General features: G+C 33.0%; 1 protein-coding gene across 4 annotated transcripts in view; it reads left to right on the forward strand.

The window, feature by feature from the left end:
* PHIP (pleckstrin homology domain interacting protein) overlaps window positions 1-17,313 on the forward strand; it is a 157,891-nt gene that overhangs the window by 127,486 nt on the left and 13,092 nt on the right. For all 4 annotated transcript variants that reach the window (XM_070418207.1, XM_070418206.1, XM_070418208.1 and 1 more), the window contains exons 28-35: window positions 2,836-2,947; window positions 3,418-3,479; window positions 6,309-6,464; window positions 7,733-7,853; window positions 10,415-10,540; window positions 13,874-13,943; window positions 14,587-14,637; window positions 14,898-15,047. In XM_070418207.1, coding sequence (XP_070274308.1) covers window positions 2,836-2,947; window positions 3,418-3,479; window positions 6,309-6,464; window positions 7,733-7,853; window positions 10,415-10,540; window positions 13,874-13,943; window positions 14,587-14,637; window positions 14,898-15,047 — 848 coding nt within the window. The remainder of the gene's footprint in view (window positions 1-2,835; window positions 2,948-3,417; window positions 3,480-6,308; window positions 6,465-7,732; window positions 7,854-10,414; window positions 10,541-13,873; window positions 13,944-14,586; window positions 14,638-14,897; window positions 15,048-17,313) is intronic.

Genomic DNA, 17,313 nt, shown 5'->3' on the forward strand with positions numbered 1-17,313 from the left:
AGTAATTACTCTAGCCTTCTTCAGAAATGTTTAATGCTTACTTTGACTAGTGGACTCTATTCCTTTTTTAACTTCATTGTTATCACTGTAGTGTACCATTCATTTGGGTTAGGCATTCATTGTTCAGTTCTATCTCTTTAAAATAATGTCATCAGTCTATCTAGGAACATAAATAGTTACTGGGTGTACCGGTTAATAATGTGGATTTTTTTTCAATAGATGGAGTTACACATATGTTGATATATGTGCGATTTGATATCTATGCTCTCTTGTTGTACTGACAGCAAGCTTCAAAACTTCATATGTCAAATTTGCTGAAGGTGTTAACATCATAGATATTTTTACGCCTAAAAATGTGGAATTTCATGCCAAATAAAACCATTTGTGGGAAGTTTTAATTCATAATTTTGAAGAAAAAGTTATCGTGTACTTCAAGAAGCTTATGGTGAACATGCTCCATCTCAAGGTACTTGTGAATGCTGGTTTAAACACTTTAAAAGCGATGATTTTGATGTGAAAGACAAAGAACGTCCAGGTCAACCAAAAAAGTTTGAAGACCAACAATTACAAGCATTATTGGATGAAGATGCGTGTCAAACTCAAAAACAACTTGCAGAAAGATTAAACGTTGCTCAGCAAACAATTTCTGATCTTTTACAAGCAATGGAAAAGATTTTGAAGGAAACTGGGTGCCACATCAACCGAACGAAAGACAAATGGAAAACCGAAAAGTCATCAGTAAAATGTTGCTTCAACGGCACAAAAGAAAGTCCTTTTGCATCGAATTGTGACTGGCGACGAAAAGTGGATTTATTTTGAGAATGCCAAATGCACAAAATCATGGGTTGATCCAGGTCAACCATCAACATCAACTGCAAGGCCAAATCGCTTCAGAAAGAAGACAATGCTCTGCGTTTGGTGGGATCAGGAAGGTGTGGTGTATTATGAGCTTCTAAATCCAGCCGTTAATACTGATCATTACTGACAACAAATAATCAATTTGAACCACGCTTTGATCATGAAATGACCAGAATGTGTCAGAAGACACAGCAAAGTAATTTTGCTCCATGATGACACACCATCACAAACTTCAAAACCAGTTAAAGACACGTTAAAAGATCTTGCCTGGGAAGTATTAACCCACCCGCTATATTCTTCAGACCTTGCTACTTCAGATTACCACTTTTTCCAATCGATGGCACATGCACTTTCTCAGCAGCACTTCAAAACGTACGAAGAAGTGGAAAATTGGGTCTCTGAATGGTTTACCTCAAAACAAGAAAAGTTCTATCGGGATGTTATCCACAAATTACCTGAAAGATGGGGAAATGTGTAGCTAGTGATGGACATTACTTTGAATAAAGCGCTTTTGATGTTTCTCTTGAAATTATCGTGTTTTCTTTGATTATAAAATCTGCCATTAGTAACCGGTACACCTATATGAAACTCATCATTATATTTACTGTAAGGTGTTGGTGTCAAGAATGCTGGTTATTACCCTTGGTCATGTGGCTCAGTTGGTTGGAGCATTGTCCTGTACACCAAAAAAAGAAAAAAAGAGGTTGTGGGTTCGATTCCCTATCAGGGCACATACCTAAGTTGTGGGCTTGATCTCATATGGGAGGCAATCAGCCAATGTTTCTCTCTCTCTCTCTCTCTCTGTCTCTAAAATAATAAAACAAAAAATATATCCTTGGTGAGGTTCAAAGAAAAAAAATGCTGTTTATTAAATTATATAGCTTCTCACTAAGCTTAGTATCACTCATGCATCTGAGGAACTATCAGAGACTCAAATATAGTGATAGCTCATATTTCTGTCTTGACACTGGCTGTTAGAATGCTTGAATCTAAACTTGGATCCCGGTGTATACCCACTGAGAGACTATGTATAACTTAACAACATGTACTCTTGGCTCCAGCTTTTTTTTTTTTTTTATCAATAAATTTATCTTCTTTTTGAATTTTTAAACTTACATTTTAAATCCTTTCTGGTAAAAAATGAGAACAAACAAATACTAATTAATTTGTTCAAAGTCACATGGGTAAGTTATTTGAACTCAACCTATGCTTTTCAGGAGAAAAGTCATTAACTACTAAAGTAAAGTACTATGAAAGCCAGGGAAGGGGGAAATGTGTCAAAAAAGGAAGAGAGTGGTTTGTAGTTTTCATATGACATAGAGGAAAGCTGAGAAGATAACTTATTAGGTCAGTTTCCCTAATTTGCATTTGGGTAAGGAAGGAAAGGTAAAGAGTGAATCTGTTTTACAAAGATTAGTTGTTTTTGTTTCTTTTTCATTTATTTTTTTATAGGAAAGGGAAAGTATGCATGAGTGTTATGGCTGGGGGTAATTGAGGTGAAGGAAGGTAGTTTGGATTTTTGTTTTTGGTTTTATTTTTAGGCTGGACTCTTGAATGCTGGCTAAAGGAACCTGGCTATAGGAAATAAGAAATTAAAGGATAGAGTATAAATATTTGTTGAGCAGAAATTATGAAACTATACATTTATTTGAATGAAGAATTTTGACATAGTCCTTATGAATTAAAAATTCTAGATTGTTAAAAATGCTTGAGGCAAGAGTGAATTTCTCCTTACCTAATAAAATGTAAGAAATGGTACTGGAAACTGGTAAGTCACACTTCAGGTGTGCTTATTAAATAACTTTTCCCCAGTATTGCTGATTTATTTACTTATTTTGAAGTTTGTATGTCACTTTTTATATAACTTCTGAAATCATACAGGCAGTTTAAGTATCTCAAGGGTATACTTTTGGATAAAGGAGCAACGATAGCAGTTTTACATTTCAGAATAATGAGATGGCTTTTATTCTTGTCCAGGTGACCGTTTCAGATCAGTCATAGATGATGCCTGGTGGTTTGGAACAATTGAAAGCCAGGAACCTCTTCAACATGAGTACCCTGATAGTTTGTTTCAGTGCTATAATGTTTGGTAAGGAAGTGTTTATTGTATTTTAGTGCACCCTGAGTTGCTTTGAATGTTTTCCCCATCTTTCTGTATAAAAGCCTAATATGCTAAGTGTTTGACCGTTCAACCAGTCACTATGGCGCATACTGACCACCAGAGGGCAGATGCTCTGACCAGTAGGTTATCTTGCTGCTGGGTCCAGCTGGTCCAGACTGAGTGAGAAGGGCCAGACACGCCCTGTAGCCCTCCCACAGTCCCTCCCCAACTGGCCAATCTCCCGAGATCCCTCCCCAGCCTCTAAAATATTTCTTCTAATTAATTTCCTTTCAGTGTGCATGAATCCATGCACCAGGCCTCTAGTCTATCCATAAAGTGATAGAGATTCTTCTTTTAAACACGGAAGCAATTATTTTTATGACACGATTTTATTTTAAAAATTGCATAACAGTATTTACGTTTTTTTAATAACAGTATTTTTTTTTTTTTACTTTAAGCTGGGATAATGGCGATACAGAAAAGATGAGCCCTTGGGATATGGAACTTATACCTAATAATGGTAAGTGTATGTTAGGCTTTTCAGATGTGTATTATGGAATTAATTTCTTAAATAAGATACCTGATTTGCTGATTTGCTGATTTGCTGTTGCATAGGGTTGTATTGACCTGGACTTTAAAGGCATAGCAGTGAACAAGATACACATAATCTTTGCCCACTGGAATTTATAATCTAACGGGGAAGATTGAAGTTAATTAATTACAGCTAAATATGAAATGTTTTGCAAATTATTATTCACTCCTAAAATGTTATCTTTGTAACTCTAGAATACTTAAGAGTATAACATAATATAAAAAGTTCAGGCTTTTGAGTGAGACAGCATAGATTCATATCCTAGCAGCTAGGACCTAGCTCTACCATCTTCTGTCTATTCCATCTTGGCAAGTTCCTTAAAGTCTTCAAACCAGATTCTTAGGATTCAGCCTTTGAAATTATGTAAACTAATACCTTCCCATGGGGCTTCTGTGAGGATTAAAAGACACCATATGTCTAATAAACTTATTATAGAACCCTGACACGTGTAAGGGCTCATTGAGTAGGTAATTACAATTAACCTATCTGTATAATAGAGGAATATGCAAATTAGCCAGGATGCTGCAACATAACGACTGGACAGCAGGGACCTGAGGCTGCATGGCACCTGGCCGGGATGAGGGACCTCAGGCCGTGCCCTCTGCCCCAGTGCCCTCTGCCCCAGTGCCGGTTCGGGAGACCTCAGACCCCGCCCTGGCACCAGGCCAGGAGACCTGAGGCTGTGTCCCCTGCCCGGCGGGGCTTGACAGGGGTGGGGCCGGCTGGGTCTGGGTCTCCCCCAATGAGGTTGGGGCCGGCTGGGTCTGGGTCTCCTGCGTTTTCGAAGCACATGCAGGTGGTGGGTGGGGACTTGACTCTAGGCGGCTCGGCACGCCCCAGACTCTGACAGGAGGGAGATTTTCATATACATTTCACTAATTTTCTTTCATTTCTTGACACTTCTATTATAGAGAAAGGGCAAATAACAATATTAAAATATTTCCTCTAATTAATTCACTTTTAATGTGCATAATTTCATGCACCAGGCCACCAGTAATAATATAATAACTGTCACCTTATATATGGCCTGACACATAGCCTTGGGATTTGGGAGTTAGCCTTAGGCAGTGAGTAGGACATCTTTCTGGAACTGAGAAAAGGCCAGTATGGCTAAATACTTGAGATTGTATTTTCATTCTACCTCATTACCTATCTTTGTTTCAATTTAAGAAAAAAGCACACATTTTACTGTATATGCATAAAATGTTTAAAAGGATATATATTCTAGATTATTAATAAGGATCATTTATAAAGGGCAAGGATAATGAGGACTTCCATAAATTATGTTTTACATTATTCTGTATTCAATTTTTTTAAAATACTACTTTTACTATCAGATAAAAGATTTTTTTTAAAAAGGAGAAAATATGACTTGCGAAATAGTAGAAATAATCATTTATGAATATTCACTAGTTATTGTATTCTAAGAAGTTAGAGAAAAAATATAACTTAGAGAAAGTAAACCCAATATGATAAACCTTAGAAATGAGAAAATCATGCTAATATTGTCCAAGACTAGTTTTTCTTAGAAATTATCACTTTAAAAATTTAATACCAGAAGTGTATTTTCATCTCACTGCTAGTCTAGAGCTGTTTAAAACTTTAAAATGTTTTAATCAACTTGTGACTATGTTACATGGCTTATATTCTGATTTTGTTGTTCTTCTTCGTGAAAGTTTGAAGTCACATTGCACTATTATGAATATGAAAGAAATGAAGCTGCTAATTAGTGTTGTAATGCCTCGGGTGTTTATTGAAATAAATTGGTGCCATTAAGATACTATTTGTTTCCTGCCTAAGTATATCTGTATGTGGAGGGTACATTTTTGTTGTTTTTTTATCTATTTGGATACACCTACATATGTACCCGTAGAGTTTAATTGCATTTTGTGAGGAGGAAAAATTTTGTACACAACTTTCTCTAATTTAGGTCTAGTTCAAAGAAAAAATTACTTTGGAGATTTATAGACTTAGGTCATCATAAACCCCTAATAATTCTCTTAAAGATTCAGTTAAAGATTCTATTAAAGATTTGGGCATTCATTAAGGAAACCATCATTTAAGAGCAATAAGCATAAGAATTATCCATCAGTATTCATAATTTTCTCTGTTCCTACATTTTTGAAAATGTAAGCTTTATTTGAAGTATTCCAAAAAATCCCACTCTAGTTCAGTTTTACCTTATGTATGTTTTATCAAAATACATAAGGAGATTATATTATGAAATAATTGATAACTTTTAAATTTGCCTCATTTTATAGAAATACTTTCTACTTTACCTGTAAATGATAATAAAGCAAATTGTGAGGTAAAAATTTGGAGAAGTAATTAAAACGTTTTAAAAAATTATTTACGCCCTAGTTGATTTGGCTCAGTGGAGAGAGCGTTTGCCTGCAGACTGAAGGGTCCCGGGTTCGAATCCGGTCAAGGGCATATGTCCAGGTTGTGGGCTCGATCCCCAGTAGGGGGCATGCAGGAAGCAACCGATCAGTGATTTTCTCTCATAATTGATATTTCTATCTCTCTCCCTCTCCCTTCCTCTCTGAAATCAGTAAAAATATACTTTAAAAAATAAAAAATTATTTAAGTTTTATTGACCCTTGGAACATACTTTAATGAAAATAAAGAATATACTTATCATTATAAAAATTTACTTTAGTTTTATAACAATACCAATTCTATTTTTAAAGATAACCTAAATATTACGAGATTACCACATATTTTCACTAAATTTGTATTTCTTTCTGTGTATTTTAGCTGTATTTCCTGAAGAACTAGGTACCAGTGTTCCTTTAACTGATGTCGAATGCAGATCATTGATCTATAAACCTCTTGATGGAGAATGGGGTTCCAATCCCAGGGATGAAGAATGTGAAAGAATTGTTGCAGGAGTAAACCAATTGATGACACTAGGTAAATGATAATAGTAGCACATCAACGTAGAAAAGCTTGAAAAACGCAAACAGAGTAGTCTTTCATAATATCAAGTCAATGGTTTTCAGACACTTTCACATGGAAGTTTAAAAAATGAGATCTTACACAGGACTTAGATATCTAAAACAGTTATAAATGGGATTGCTCTAGCTGACTTTAGAGTAGAACCCCCAGAAATGCCAGGGGTATTTCTGAACAATCTGGTTCCTCCAGAACCCCAATTTTGAAAACCCTCGACATATTCAGGCTGACATGATGTAAATTGGGAGAGAATGTCTGAAAGCTGAATTATAATTATTTGGATAGCTATACTAGTTCCCTTAACTTTACAATGCATATGCATAAGAGAATATTTGTAAGGGGATAGGAGAAGGACATAATAATAGCTTTGCCTCCTAAAATAAAAACAATGACCACAAGTTATCTGGAGTAACTCTAAATTAGTATGGTGCTTTGTAGCAACCTCTTCTTTCGGTCTGGAATCAGTTTCAGAGTCTAGGGAGAAATTAACATGAATAAGAAGAGCTAAAGACACTGGAGACACATTGGATAATATTTTTATCTGAAGTATTTTATAAAATGGCAACACTTCATAAAAATTGTCTCAAAGTGACTTAAAATTACTATCTTAAGTAATTTTAGTACAGATTTAAGTACATGACGTCATACGGTGTGTACATGAGCAAAAAAAGGAGCTGCTAATTAGTGTTATATGCCTAGATTTTATCAGTTTACTGTGTGTCATTGGGTCAGTGACTTTGAGCCAAAGACTTCTGTATCTGTTTTCTCTTCTCTGCTTGCCTAATATTTCATAGAATTATGTTGCAAAGATTAGATAAGGTGATAAGTTTTGAGAAAATCAAAGGTTACAACATTTGAATGTAATGTATTATTATAGTGTTGCTGGTAGAATGTCAAGAACATAGATACAGGAATGGCCAGGTTTTAATTAGAGAAATGTGTGTGTCCTTAGTAGGTCAGATATATATTATTTGTCATCTTTTCTAAGCAACCCATGAATAACAAATATCTCTAGAATTTTGTAGAATTTTGGCAATTGTCTACATAATAAAAAATGGGACTTTTATTTAGGTTAGCTAAATTAATGTATTTCCTATGAAAAAGACAATGGCAGACTAATGTTATGTGGATCAGACCTTAAGTCTTAATTCATGCAGAATTGTCCATGAAGTATTTTAAGCAATACAAATATAAATTTACAAACTTATTTGTCTTATTTATTTTAGATATTGCTTCAGCATTTGTGGCTCCTGTGGATCTGCAAGCCTATCCCATGTATTGCACTGTAGTGGCATATCCAACAGATTTAAGTACAATTAAACAAAGACTGGAAAACAGGTTTTACAGGTTAGAACTGTTTGCTACTACCAAAGGAAAGCTAAATGATTCTTTCCTCCATTTACTGATCTTCTATAGCACTGTTTCTCAAACATTGATGTACATAAAAATCACCTGGGATTTTGTTAAGGTTTAGAGTAGGACCTGAGATTCTACATTTCTAAAAAGTTTCCAGCAATGTTGCTGCTGGTGGTCTTATAGTTGCTAATATGAGTTTCTGCTCACTGTCTTAATATTGTATTTTATAAAGCAAGCTGAAGTATTTCATTTTCTCCAATATACTGCATTGAAATATTTGTTGGGTAATTGATTTTTCATAGAATAATATAAAAATTTGTCTTTTTTTTTTCTTACTTTGCTTCTATTCAGCTTATGAAGACCTATCCTGAATTTTCATTTTTCATAGTTATAGGTTAGCTTGAAATATAACTAGAGGTTTTTTTTGTTGTTGTTTTTTTATTTTTTATTTTTTTTTTGAATGTAGGCCTTCCTCTCCCCTTATTAGAGGTTTTTTTTAAAGACAGTTTTAATTTGCATCATCACCTTCCTGTTAATTTCAATAAATGTTGAGTTCTAATCTCAGACAGGCTTTCTAGGTTTATTACCTAAAATACCTTGTCAAAAAGTGATTTAAGTCTATAGTTTTGACATAATGAAATCATATTTGTTTTCATTTTTCTTATATGACTTGCTAGACAGGCCAACAACATTTTAATTCAGATAATACTACATTAAAATTTTCTCTTTCTGACCAGCTTTATATTACTTCAGTTCTTTACATTCTTATTTATTTAAATTCGGAAAGTTTTTATTCATATTTTTCTACATAAAATTAGTGCTTTCCATTATTTTTATTACTTAAAGTATAACTCTAATTTGGTACTTTGTTTACCTGGCACTGAAAATGCCATTTGTTATTCTTTTCTGACAAAAGTAGATTTTCTCAATAAAAACATTACTGGCATTTGGGGCTGTCCTCTATCCTTTAAGTGCCAATAGCAGCCCCTAGGTGTAAAACTAAAAATGTCTCCAGACATTGCCAATGGCCGGAGGGGGTGGGGGGCAGAATCACCCCTGATTAAGAACCACCAGAATAAAAGAAAATTAAGACATTAGATTGCAGGTTCTGAAGACCTTTCTGATCTTGTTAGGTGTTTCTACTGTTGCTTCATTGATATTTATCAAAAGCATAGGAAATGATAATGTGGCTCCCAGCTATCTTACCCTTGTAGCACATTTCTTTAAATTTTTAACTCTACATGTCAGAAGCTTAAGAGAATAAATGGAGAAGAAATTATTAACTATAGCCTTCTTTCTCCTAGTCCCCCTAAATTGCTAAGTCTTAGGACTTATACCTAGTGCTTCAAAGATGGAACAAGATATGGAGGGTAACGGGGAAATAATTGTTCTTATACAATGGTTTTTAGACTTCAGCTAGAAAGATAAACTTACGGCATCTCCCACTGTTTTTATAAGTATACTTTCTCATAGAAATACTGCTCATTATAAAAATTGCTAAGGTATACATATCAAGTACATTGCAGCTTAAATAGAATTTTTGGCATTAGCCTGGCTTAATAATAATCAAGTTTGGAAAACATCTTTTGGGATACAATCCTTACATAAATTTGAAACTACCTGTTTTTCTGATAATATGGTTACAGACCCAAATTATGTTCATAAGTGCCATTTCACTGTTTAAACTTTTTTGCTTCTCTGTTACTTATTGGCTTCAGACTTCTTACAGTTTATGATTTTCCTCTTCAACACTTCTTTTAGTCTTTCATTAAACTACTGTCAATTTGCCCTGCTGGTATTAATCTAATACCTTATTTTACACACAGTTTTCTGTAGGGTTTTCTGAAGATACCTGTGATTTTATTATTAGAATTAGCCTTGTGACTGCTATTTTAAATCCACAGAAGCATTTTTGTATCCACAATTATAAATTTTTAAAATTCCATATAGTTTTTTTTCACACTTCAGTAATATTCTAGAAGTCATCTTTGGTTTTTCTTTACTTTAAGAAATAAAATAATAAACACCAAATGTCAATTCAATGTTAAAAATAATTTTCATATACTTACTTTTCTTGGTAAACTAACATGATTACTGTGTTTTTATATTTTTATATCACATAAGCAGGCTATCAATTAGCTTTTCATTTTTACATGTCATTTAATTGCCAGTAATATAATTAGATGAAAATTGTTTTCACATAAATGTCAGATATGCTTATTATAAAAAATGACACCATATATGACAGGAATAAGCTAAAAATAAAAACTCCAGTTCCCTTCTGCTACTCTCCCTATAGACAGTCTTTCTCCATAAAGAAGGAACATTGTGGATTAGACACAGTGTGTCTAATCAGACATATGCTATGCAAATATATAAAGTTACTACATTTTTTCCCCTTTAAAGAGGTGATATTTTGAAAATAACTTTAAGGTGTGAGTTTTATATCTGATTTAAGACTGCAATTTGAAAAGTTTCAATGTCTTGGTTTAAAATTTTGTGGCTATATTTCTAAATATAATGAGGTTAATCCTTCTGTATTTTGTTTAAAGGCGGGTTTCTTCCCTAATGTGGGAAGTTCGATATATAGAGCATAACACTCGAACATTTAATGAGCCTGGAAGCCCTATTGTAAAAGCTGCTAAGTTTGTGACTGATCTTCTTCTACATTTTATCAAGTGAGTTATTTTTCCACACATAATTATAATTACTGTAATAATTAATAGAAATATTGTCAGATACAATGTTTTTTATATGAATAATATCAATGCTGTGTTATACACATGGTTCCACTCAAAACAGGGAGCACATAATGTCTGTCTAAGGCAGCGGTTCTCAACCTGTGGGTCGCGACCCCTTTGGCGGTCGAACGACCCTTTCACAGGGATCGCCTATGACCATCCTACATATCAGATATTTACATTACGATTCATAACAGTAGCAACATTACAGTTATGAAGTAGCAATGAAAATAATTTTATGTTTGGGTCACAACATGAAGAACTGTGTTTAAAGGGCCAAGAGTTTGAGAACCACTGGTCTAAGGTAACATTTAAACATTTAGTTCATTAGTATTATTTACGAAATCATAAAAATTGTGTTATACAGTTAACATAAACAAACATGTATCCTTTTCTAAATCCAACTGTTGGACAATAATAATAACTATTTATTGAACATGTAATGTTTAACCTAAATAATTCTTATAGCCAAAATAATCTTAAATGTGGGAGAGATTATTATCTGGAATTTATAGTTAAGAAAACTGAGTCTTTTAGAGGTTAACTTCACAGTCAATGAATGTCTGCTATTTGATTTGAACGCCTTTAATCTTAATATTATAGTACCCTGTCAAGTTTATAAACAAGTATTTAAAGAGTCTAGCAGGAGACTAAATTTAACTTTCGAGATGATTCTTCCTTAAAGCCTCCTTTACTTCCTCATTTATTGATCCTATATCAATAAGAGTGATAACAATCACTTTTTAAGGCAGCCACACTTTTATTTACTTGTCTTAGGGATTTATGTAAGCACTAAAGACCCAGTGCATGAAATTCGTGCACTGGTAGGGTCCCTAGCAGCTGCCTGCAGGGGCCTCCCTCCCTTCCCCTGGCAGGCCCCACCTCCTGGTCAAACTCCTGGATGAACTCCTGGTCAAGGGGACAATTTGCATACTATGCTTTTATTATATAGGATAGAATGAATTGAGCCTTCTAAATTGAAGCCAGAGGATGAATGATCTTGTTAAGAGGAGACAATGTATTTTATAATTTAAATATTCAGCTGCTATCAGCTTTTATTTTTACATGAGGGGATCATCAAGACTTTTTTTTTTAACATCTCAAGCTATTGTCTTTACCGATCATAATCAGAGGCTCCCTTTTCCTGGTATTAGTTGTTTATATTTTTGCTAAGGAATGTAGGTAATTTCAATATAAGAAAACAGTAGAGAAAATTAGTAAAATGAACTTTATGCCCTTCCTCTACCTTATTCCCTAAAGAAATCTGTTGCCTTGCAAGTTGGTTTGGGGGTTATTGTTGCAATCCTTTGCTTTTCAGTAAAATTGATAATCAAGAATTAGCTATCCTCAGAGGACTGTTTATTTAACTTGGTTTCATTAGCTTATAATATTTTAACTAAAGTCTTTAGTCTATAATTTTGTAAGTGTTATGTGGATATTTATTTACATCTATTTTTCCAGAGATATGAATCAGTAGAATTTGGATAGAGTAAATTTATATTTTAGTGAAATAATTTAAATAAAACAATTATTTTTGTATTTGGAATAGACTATACAGTTGTATTTTTTTCAAATAGTTATTGTGAAGTGCCTTGTAAGAACAGACTAATATAACATTTTATTTTTGTTAATCCTCCCCCAAGGATAGGCTTTCCATTGATTTTTAGAAAGAATGGAAGAGAGAGAGGGAGGGAGGGATAGAGAAACTGGGGCCAGGATCGAACCTGCAACCCAGATACTTGTCCCTGACCAGGAATCAAATCCAAGACCTTTGGTGTGCGGGCAGACAATCTAACGGCTTAACAACACCAGCCAGGGCGATTAATACATTTAAAGCATTCATATTGTATGTATCTAAAAACAAATCTCTGGCAATTTATTTATTTATATATATATATATATAAAATTTGTTAAAGCCATTTTTAACTGAAAGTAGTTTTCAAAATGTTATTTCAAAATTTTGATTATACTTTTTAATTGAGTTATTTGGCCTAATTTCAAACAATGGATGTATACAAAGTTATGTAATAGATATTTGGAGATAGAAAGAAGTGTATATTTAACCTCTTAATATAATTTATAGACAGGTAAATCTGTAAATAACTATAATAAATTTATTTATTTAAATTGGGTCAAGTAGTGTACATGAGCAGAAAGAAGTAAGGGATACAGTGTTGTAAACTCATATGTGGGTCAGATCATGGAGGGCCTTGAATGCTGATCTAAAGAACTAGACTTTTAAAATATGGGCAGTGGAAGCAAGGGTCTGTGAAAATATTTTAACATGAAACTTATCTGATGCATAATATGCCTTAAATATTGTAATTTTAAAAAATTTTTATGTATTGATTTTAAGGAGAGAGAAAAAAAACATTAATTTGTTATTCCACTTATTTATGCATTCATTGGTTGATTCTTGTATGTGCCCTGAGTGGGAATTGAACCCACAACCTTGGCATATTGGGACAATGCTCTAACCAACTTAGGTACCTGTCCATGGCATCTCTGAAAATATTTACTGCAGTGTCTAATATTTATAGGGAAGAGACATAAAGCATAAATAGCAGATTGGCTGCTATAGCTAACCAAGTAGAAGTGATGAGGGATTAATTTATGGAAGTAAGAGAAAGGCGGATGCCAAGAGATTTTAAAGGTTATATTCACAGAACTTGTCCCATGATTGGATTGATAAAGAGGCACTACTTCGAAAACGTGGAATACTGTTTTAAAAAAAATACAGAAAAACGAGGAAGAGTGTCTGGGAGTGACATTTAGGTTCAGACATGTGGAATTTTAGATAATGGTAGGAATCTCAGAAGAGTCAGACCAAATTACAGGAATTTGGAATTCATTTACACAAATACAATGCAGAAATATAAGGTTATCAGGGCAAAAGTTACAGTGTCAAGAGAAGATGACTAAGGATAAAATTTTAGGAAATAACTATGTGTAAGAATGAAAAAATTAAGAAATTAGTAGGTATCACCTTTTCCTTGTAGACTGAGTAATAAAAGGAGGCATCCGACCCACATCAATGATCTGAGCAAAACTTGGAGATGAGAATTGGATTGGGTTTGGTATAAAGAAATAGGCCTGATTGGAGGCTTCACATAGAGTGGAGGAGAAGGGTCAGATGTGTGTTTTGGCGTCAACCTATGAAATAAGCCTTCAGCCTTTAAGTTTTATCTTAAAATCGGTTTTAGTAACAGATTTAAAGGGAAAATATCTCATGACTCTAATCTCATATACTAATATTTCCTTGTTATTTAGGGATCAGACTTGCTATAACATAATTCCACTCTACAATTCAATGAAGAAGAAAGTTTTGTCTGACTCTGAGGTATTTAATATTTCATTATAATTATTACACTGGTCTTATTCTGTATAAAAAACATACACATAGTAGTTTTAAATAAATGCCATTATGAAAACTTTTTGTCTAATGCTATAGTTAACTTAATGGTTCAGAATTTTTTTTGTTTTTTGTTATAAAGAGTTTTTTTAAAAAAGATAGGGAAGAGACTTTAATGAGTCAGTAAAGTGCTCCAGCATATCCATTATAGATTTACTAAAGTGTAAAGGGGATAATTGGTATATAAACAACTGTAAATTACGGTTGACACTTGAACAACATGGGGTTTAAGGGCACTGACTGCCCGAGCAGTCAAAAATCTGTATAACTTTTACCTCCCCCAAGACTTAGCTACTAATAACCTACTGTTGACCAGAAGCCTTACTGATAACATAGTTTATTAACACACATTTTATATGTTATATGTATTACATACTGTATTCTTAAAATAAAGTAAACCAGAAAAAAGAAAATCATAAAAGAAAAAATACATTTATGTATTATATTGTATGTATTTAATAAAAAAAATTGTGTGTAAGTGGACCTTCCCAATTTAAACACATATTCAAGCATTCACTGTAATAATGAAACCTAGAACATTTAATAAATTAGATAAATTCTTGCTTCAAAGGAAGAAGAGAAAGATGCTGATGTGCCAGGGACTTCTACTCGAAAAAGGAAGGTAATATATTTTTTGTTTTAACAGACGAACTTTATGTGAATTAAAATGTACTCAGAGCATTTTTCTTTTTTCTTTTTTTATTTACTGTTAGTATTCCAGGTAAATTCCCATAAAAAAAATGCATGATTATCAGAACTAGGTAAATGATATTTTCTATTTTTTGTGTTACTGGATATCACCTAATTATGTAAGACTGCATTAAAAATACAAGATTTATTTTTATGTCATTTTGTTAATATTTTTTAACACTTTTATTTTAGGACTATCAGCCTAGAAGAAGATTACGAAACAGAGCTCAGTCTTATGATATTCAAGCATGGAAGAAACAATGTCAAGAATTGTTAAATCTCATATTTCAGTGTGAAGATTCTGAGCCTTTCCGCCAGCCGGTAGATCTCCTTGAATATCCAGTATGTATTTTTGAAAATATTTTCTTTACCTGTCTGTTTCACTCTATGTCTTGTTCATGAAAATTTGCTATTTAAATTATTTTTTATGGTTATAGTGTATTCTTCATTATTTCATACATGTTCTCATTATACATGTGGTTATAAAGAGCATCTAAGTTGGATTTTGTGGTAAAATAGAAACAACTCTGAACTAATATTCCAAAGAATTGGGTTATGGTTACCAATTGTACAATTTTAATGTCTACACACACACAAACACACACTAATTCTATAAATTTATTACAACCTTATGGGGTTGTAGAGATGAAATGAGATTACATTAAAATAGTTTTAAACTGAAGCGCTATATACAAATGTAAGTTGACATTATTATATATGTTTAGGTTAGGTCAACTCATGACCTTTATGGGATTCATGGTTAAAAGATTGAGTAATCATGATTTAAGTATTTATTTTTGCATGTAGTCTTAGCAATCTAAATATGCTTAAAATGAGCCTTAATTTCTTTATTCAGTTATTAAAGTTTGTACAGTTCAGATAACTTTTGTGGTTTGAAATTAAAATTAAAATGCAGTATTTTATAATAAGAGACTATGAACTGGATGTGGTATTATCTGACATACGTGTTTATGTGTATGTTCTAACTTAGTGATGAAAATAGAAATTTCATCATAAATATCATAAATGCCTTTTCTCATTTAAAATCAAGAAACATGGAATCTTAAGTGTAAAAGATAAATCTTTAATTCCAGCAGTGTGATAAACTGGGCTAGTTCAAGCCCTACCCTCCAAAAAACTCTTTAGAGGAACTGAGCTAATGCTTCAATGCTCTGGTTTTCACTTCTTTTTGTTTTGGGAACCTGTGGATTTCCCTTTGTTTCTTGCAAACCCAACTTTATGTCTTAGAAAATAAGTTATAATTTACCCACTGCTTGCAGGAGTTTGTATTCTGGACTTTTCCCCAGAAAAGAAGTGATAGATTTTAGAAGCACAAGTATTAACACTGAGCATGGAGACAGGTGAAGCCATATGAGCCATGGTGAGGAAGGAAATTGGAACTGAGACTCCACTGTTGAAAGACTTTACCTTCAATGAAAATAATAAAATAATTATTCTCTCTAAAGAAGAATGTCTCTTTGATGTCAGAGAAATATCCCTAAGCTTGCACTATGCACGGATTTGGAGTCTAGATTTACACACCCTGTGGGGTAGATATTCATCAAGGGAAAAGAAACCAATTCTTACTAAAGCTGAACTAATGATAAAAATAAATTGTAAACTATATAAGTGTGTGATCTGTTATGTATATGATAACAGAAACAATAAATGGAAATAATAGATTATTCTGAAACATGATTATACTTCATCAAATTGAAAACACTGTTCATTGTAAGATGAATGGTATTTTATGTACCACTAAGACAAAGAAAAAAAATTGCCAATTAAACTTTGATTTGTTATTGTGGTTTAAGAGATAAATGGAGGGATAAGAAACATAAGGAAATAAAGACTAAAGACAATAAGAAAAATGTTAAAGCAATTATACAGAAAATACAGGAGACACCCAAAACTGGTCCAATCAATTCATTTTACTGAGGTTGAACTGAGGTTTAGATTAAGTAGCTTTCCAAAATATGTAGCAATTTATTGACAGAGTGAGAACAAGAGGCCATTTCTCGTGTATCTAGTGCACTAGAGCTATATGTATTATTCTTAGAGAATAGGTAATACATAGGAATGCAGTCTCTCTTAAGTATTCAAAATAATGAGAATGCTATTTAGAACCTCTCAACCAGCTAAAAGTATCAGCAGACAGAAAATACCAGAAAGAAGAAAAAAATTTAATCTACTGTCTCTTGTTGAATTCCTTGATGGAGGTGTGAAAACTTATGGCTCTTTACGATTTCTTAATACTGTCACAGAGGAGAAGAGGAAACTTGGATAACCTGCTTTTTATACTTCAGAATTAACTATAATTAACTATCAGCCTTATCAGTAGAATATTTAAGGCAATAATGCTCTTCATACTTAAGCTTTTGTATGAAAATAATTACTTTACATTTTGAGTTTATCCAAATCAAGATTTTAAAAATTAAACTTTTTTTATGGAAAGTAGCATGCTAAATATTCTACTCCATTTACTTATTCAACAGAATTCTATTGAGTGGCTACCATATGCACTAAGGAAAATGAAATGCTCTACATAAATTTGACATTTAACCAACATTTTATAAAACATGAAAAATTTTCTATATAATTTTCCCAA

Source organism: Myotis yumanensis, unplaced genomic scaffold (assembly GCF_028538775.1).
Source record: "Myotis yumanensis isolate MYYU_CA2020_CCGP unplaced genomic scaffold, mMyoYum1.0.hap1 SCAF_6, whole genome shotgun sequence".
Taxonomy (NCBI): domain Eukaryota; kingdom Metazoa; phylum Chordata; class Mammalia; order Chiroptera; family Vespertilionidae; genus Myotis; species Myotis yumanensis.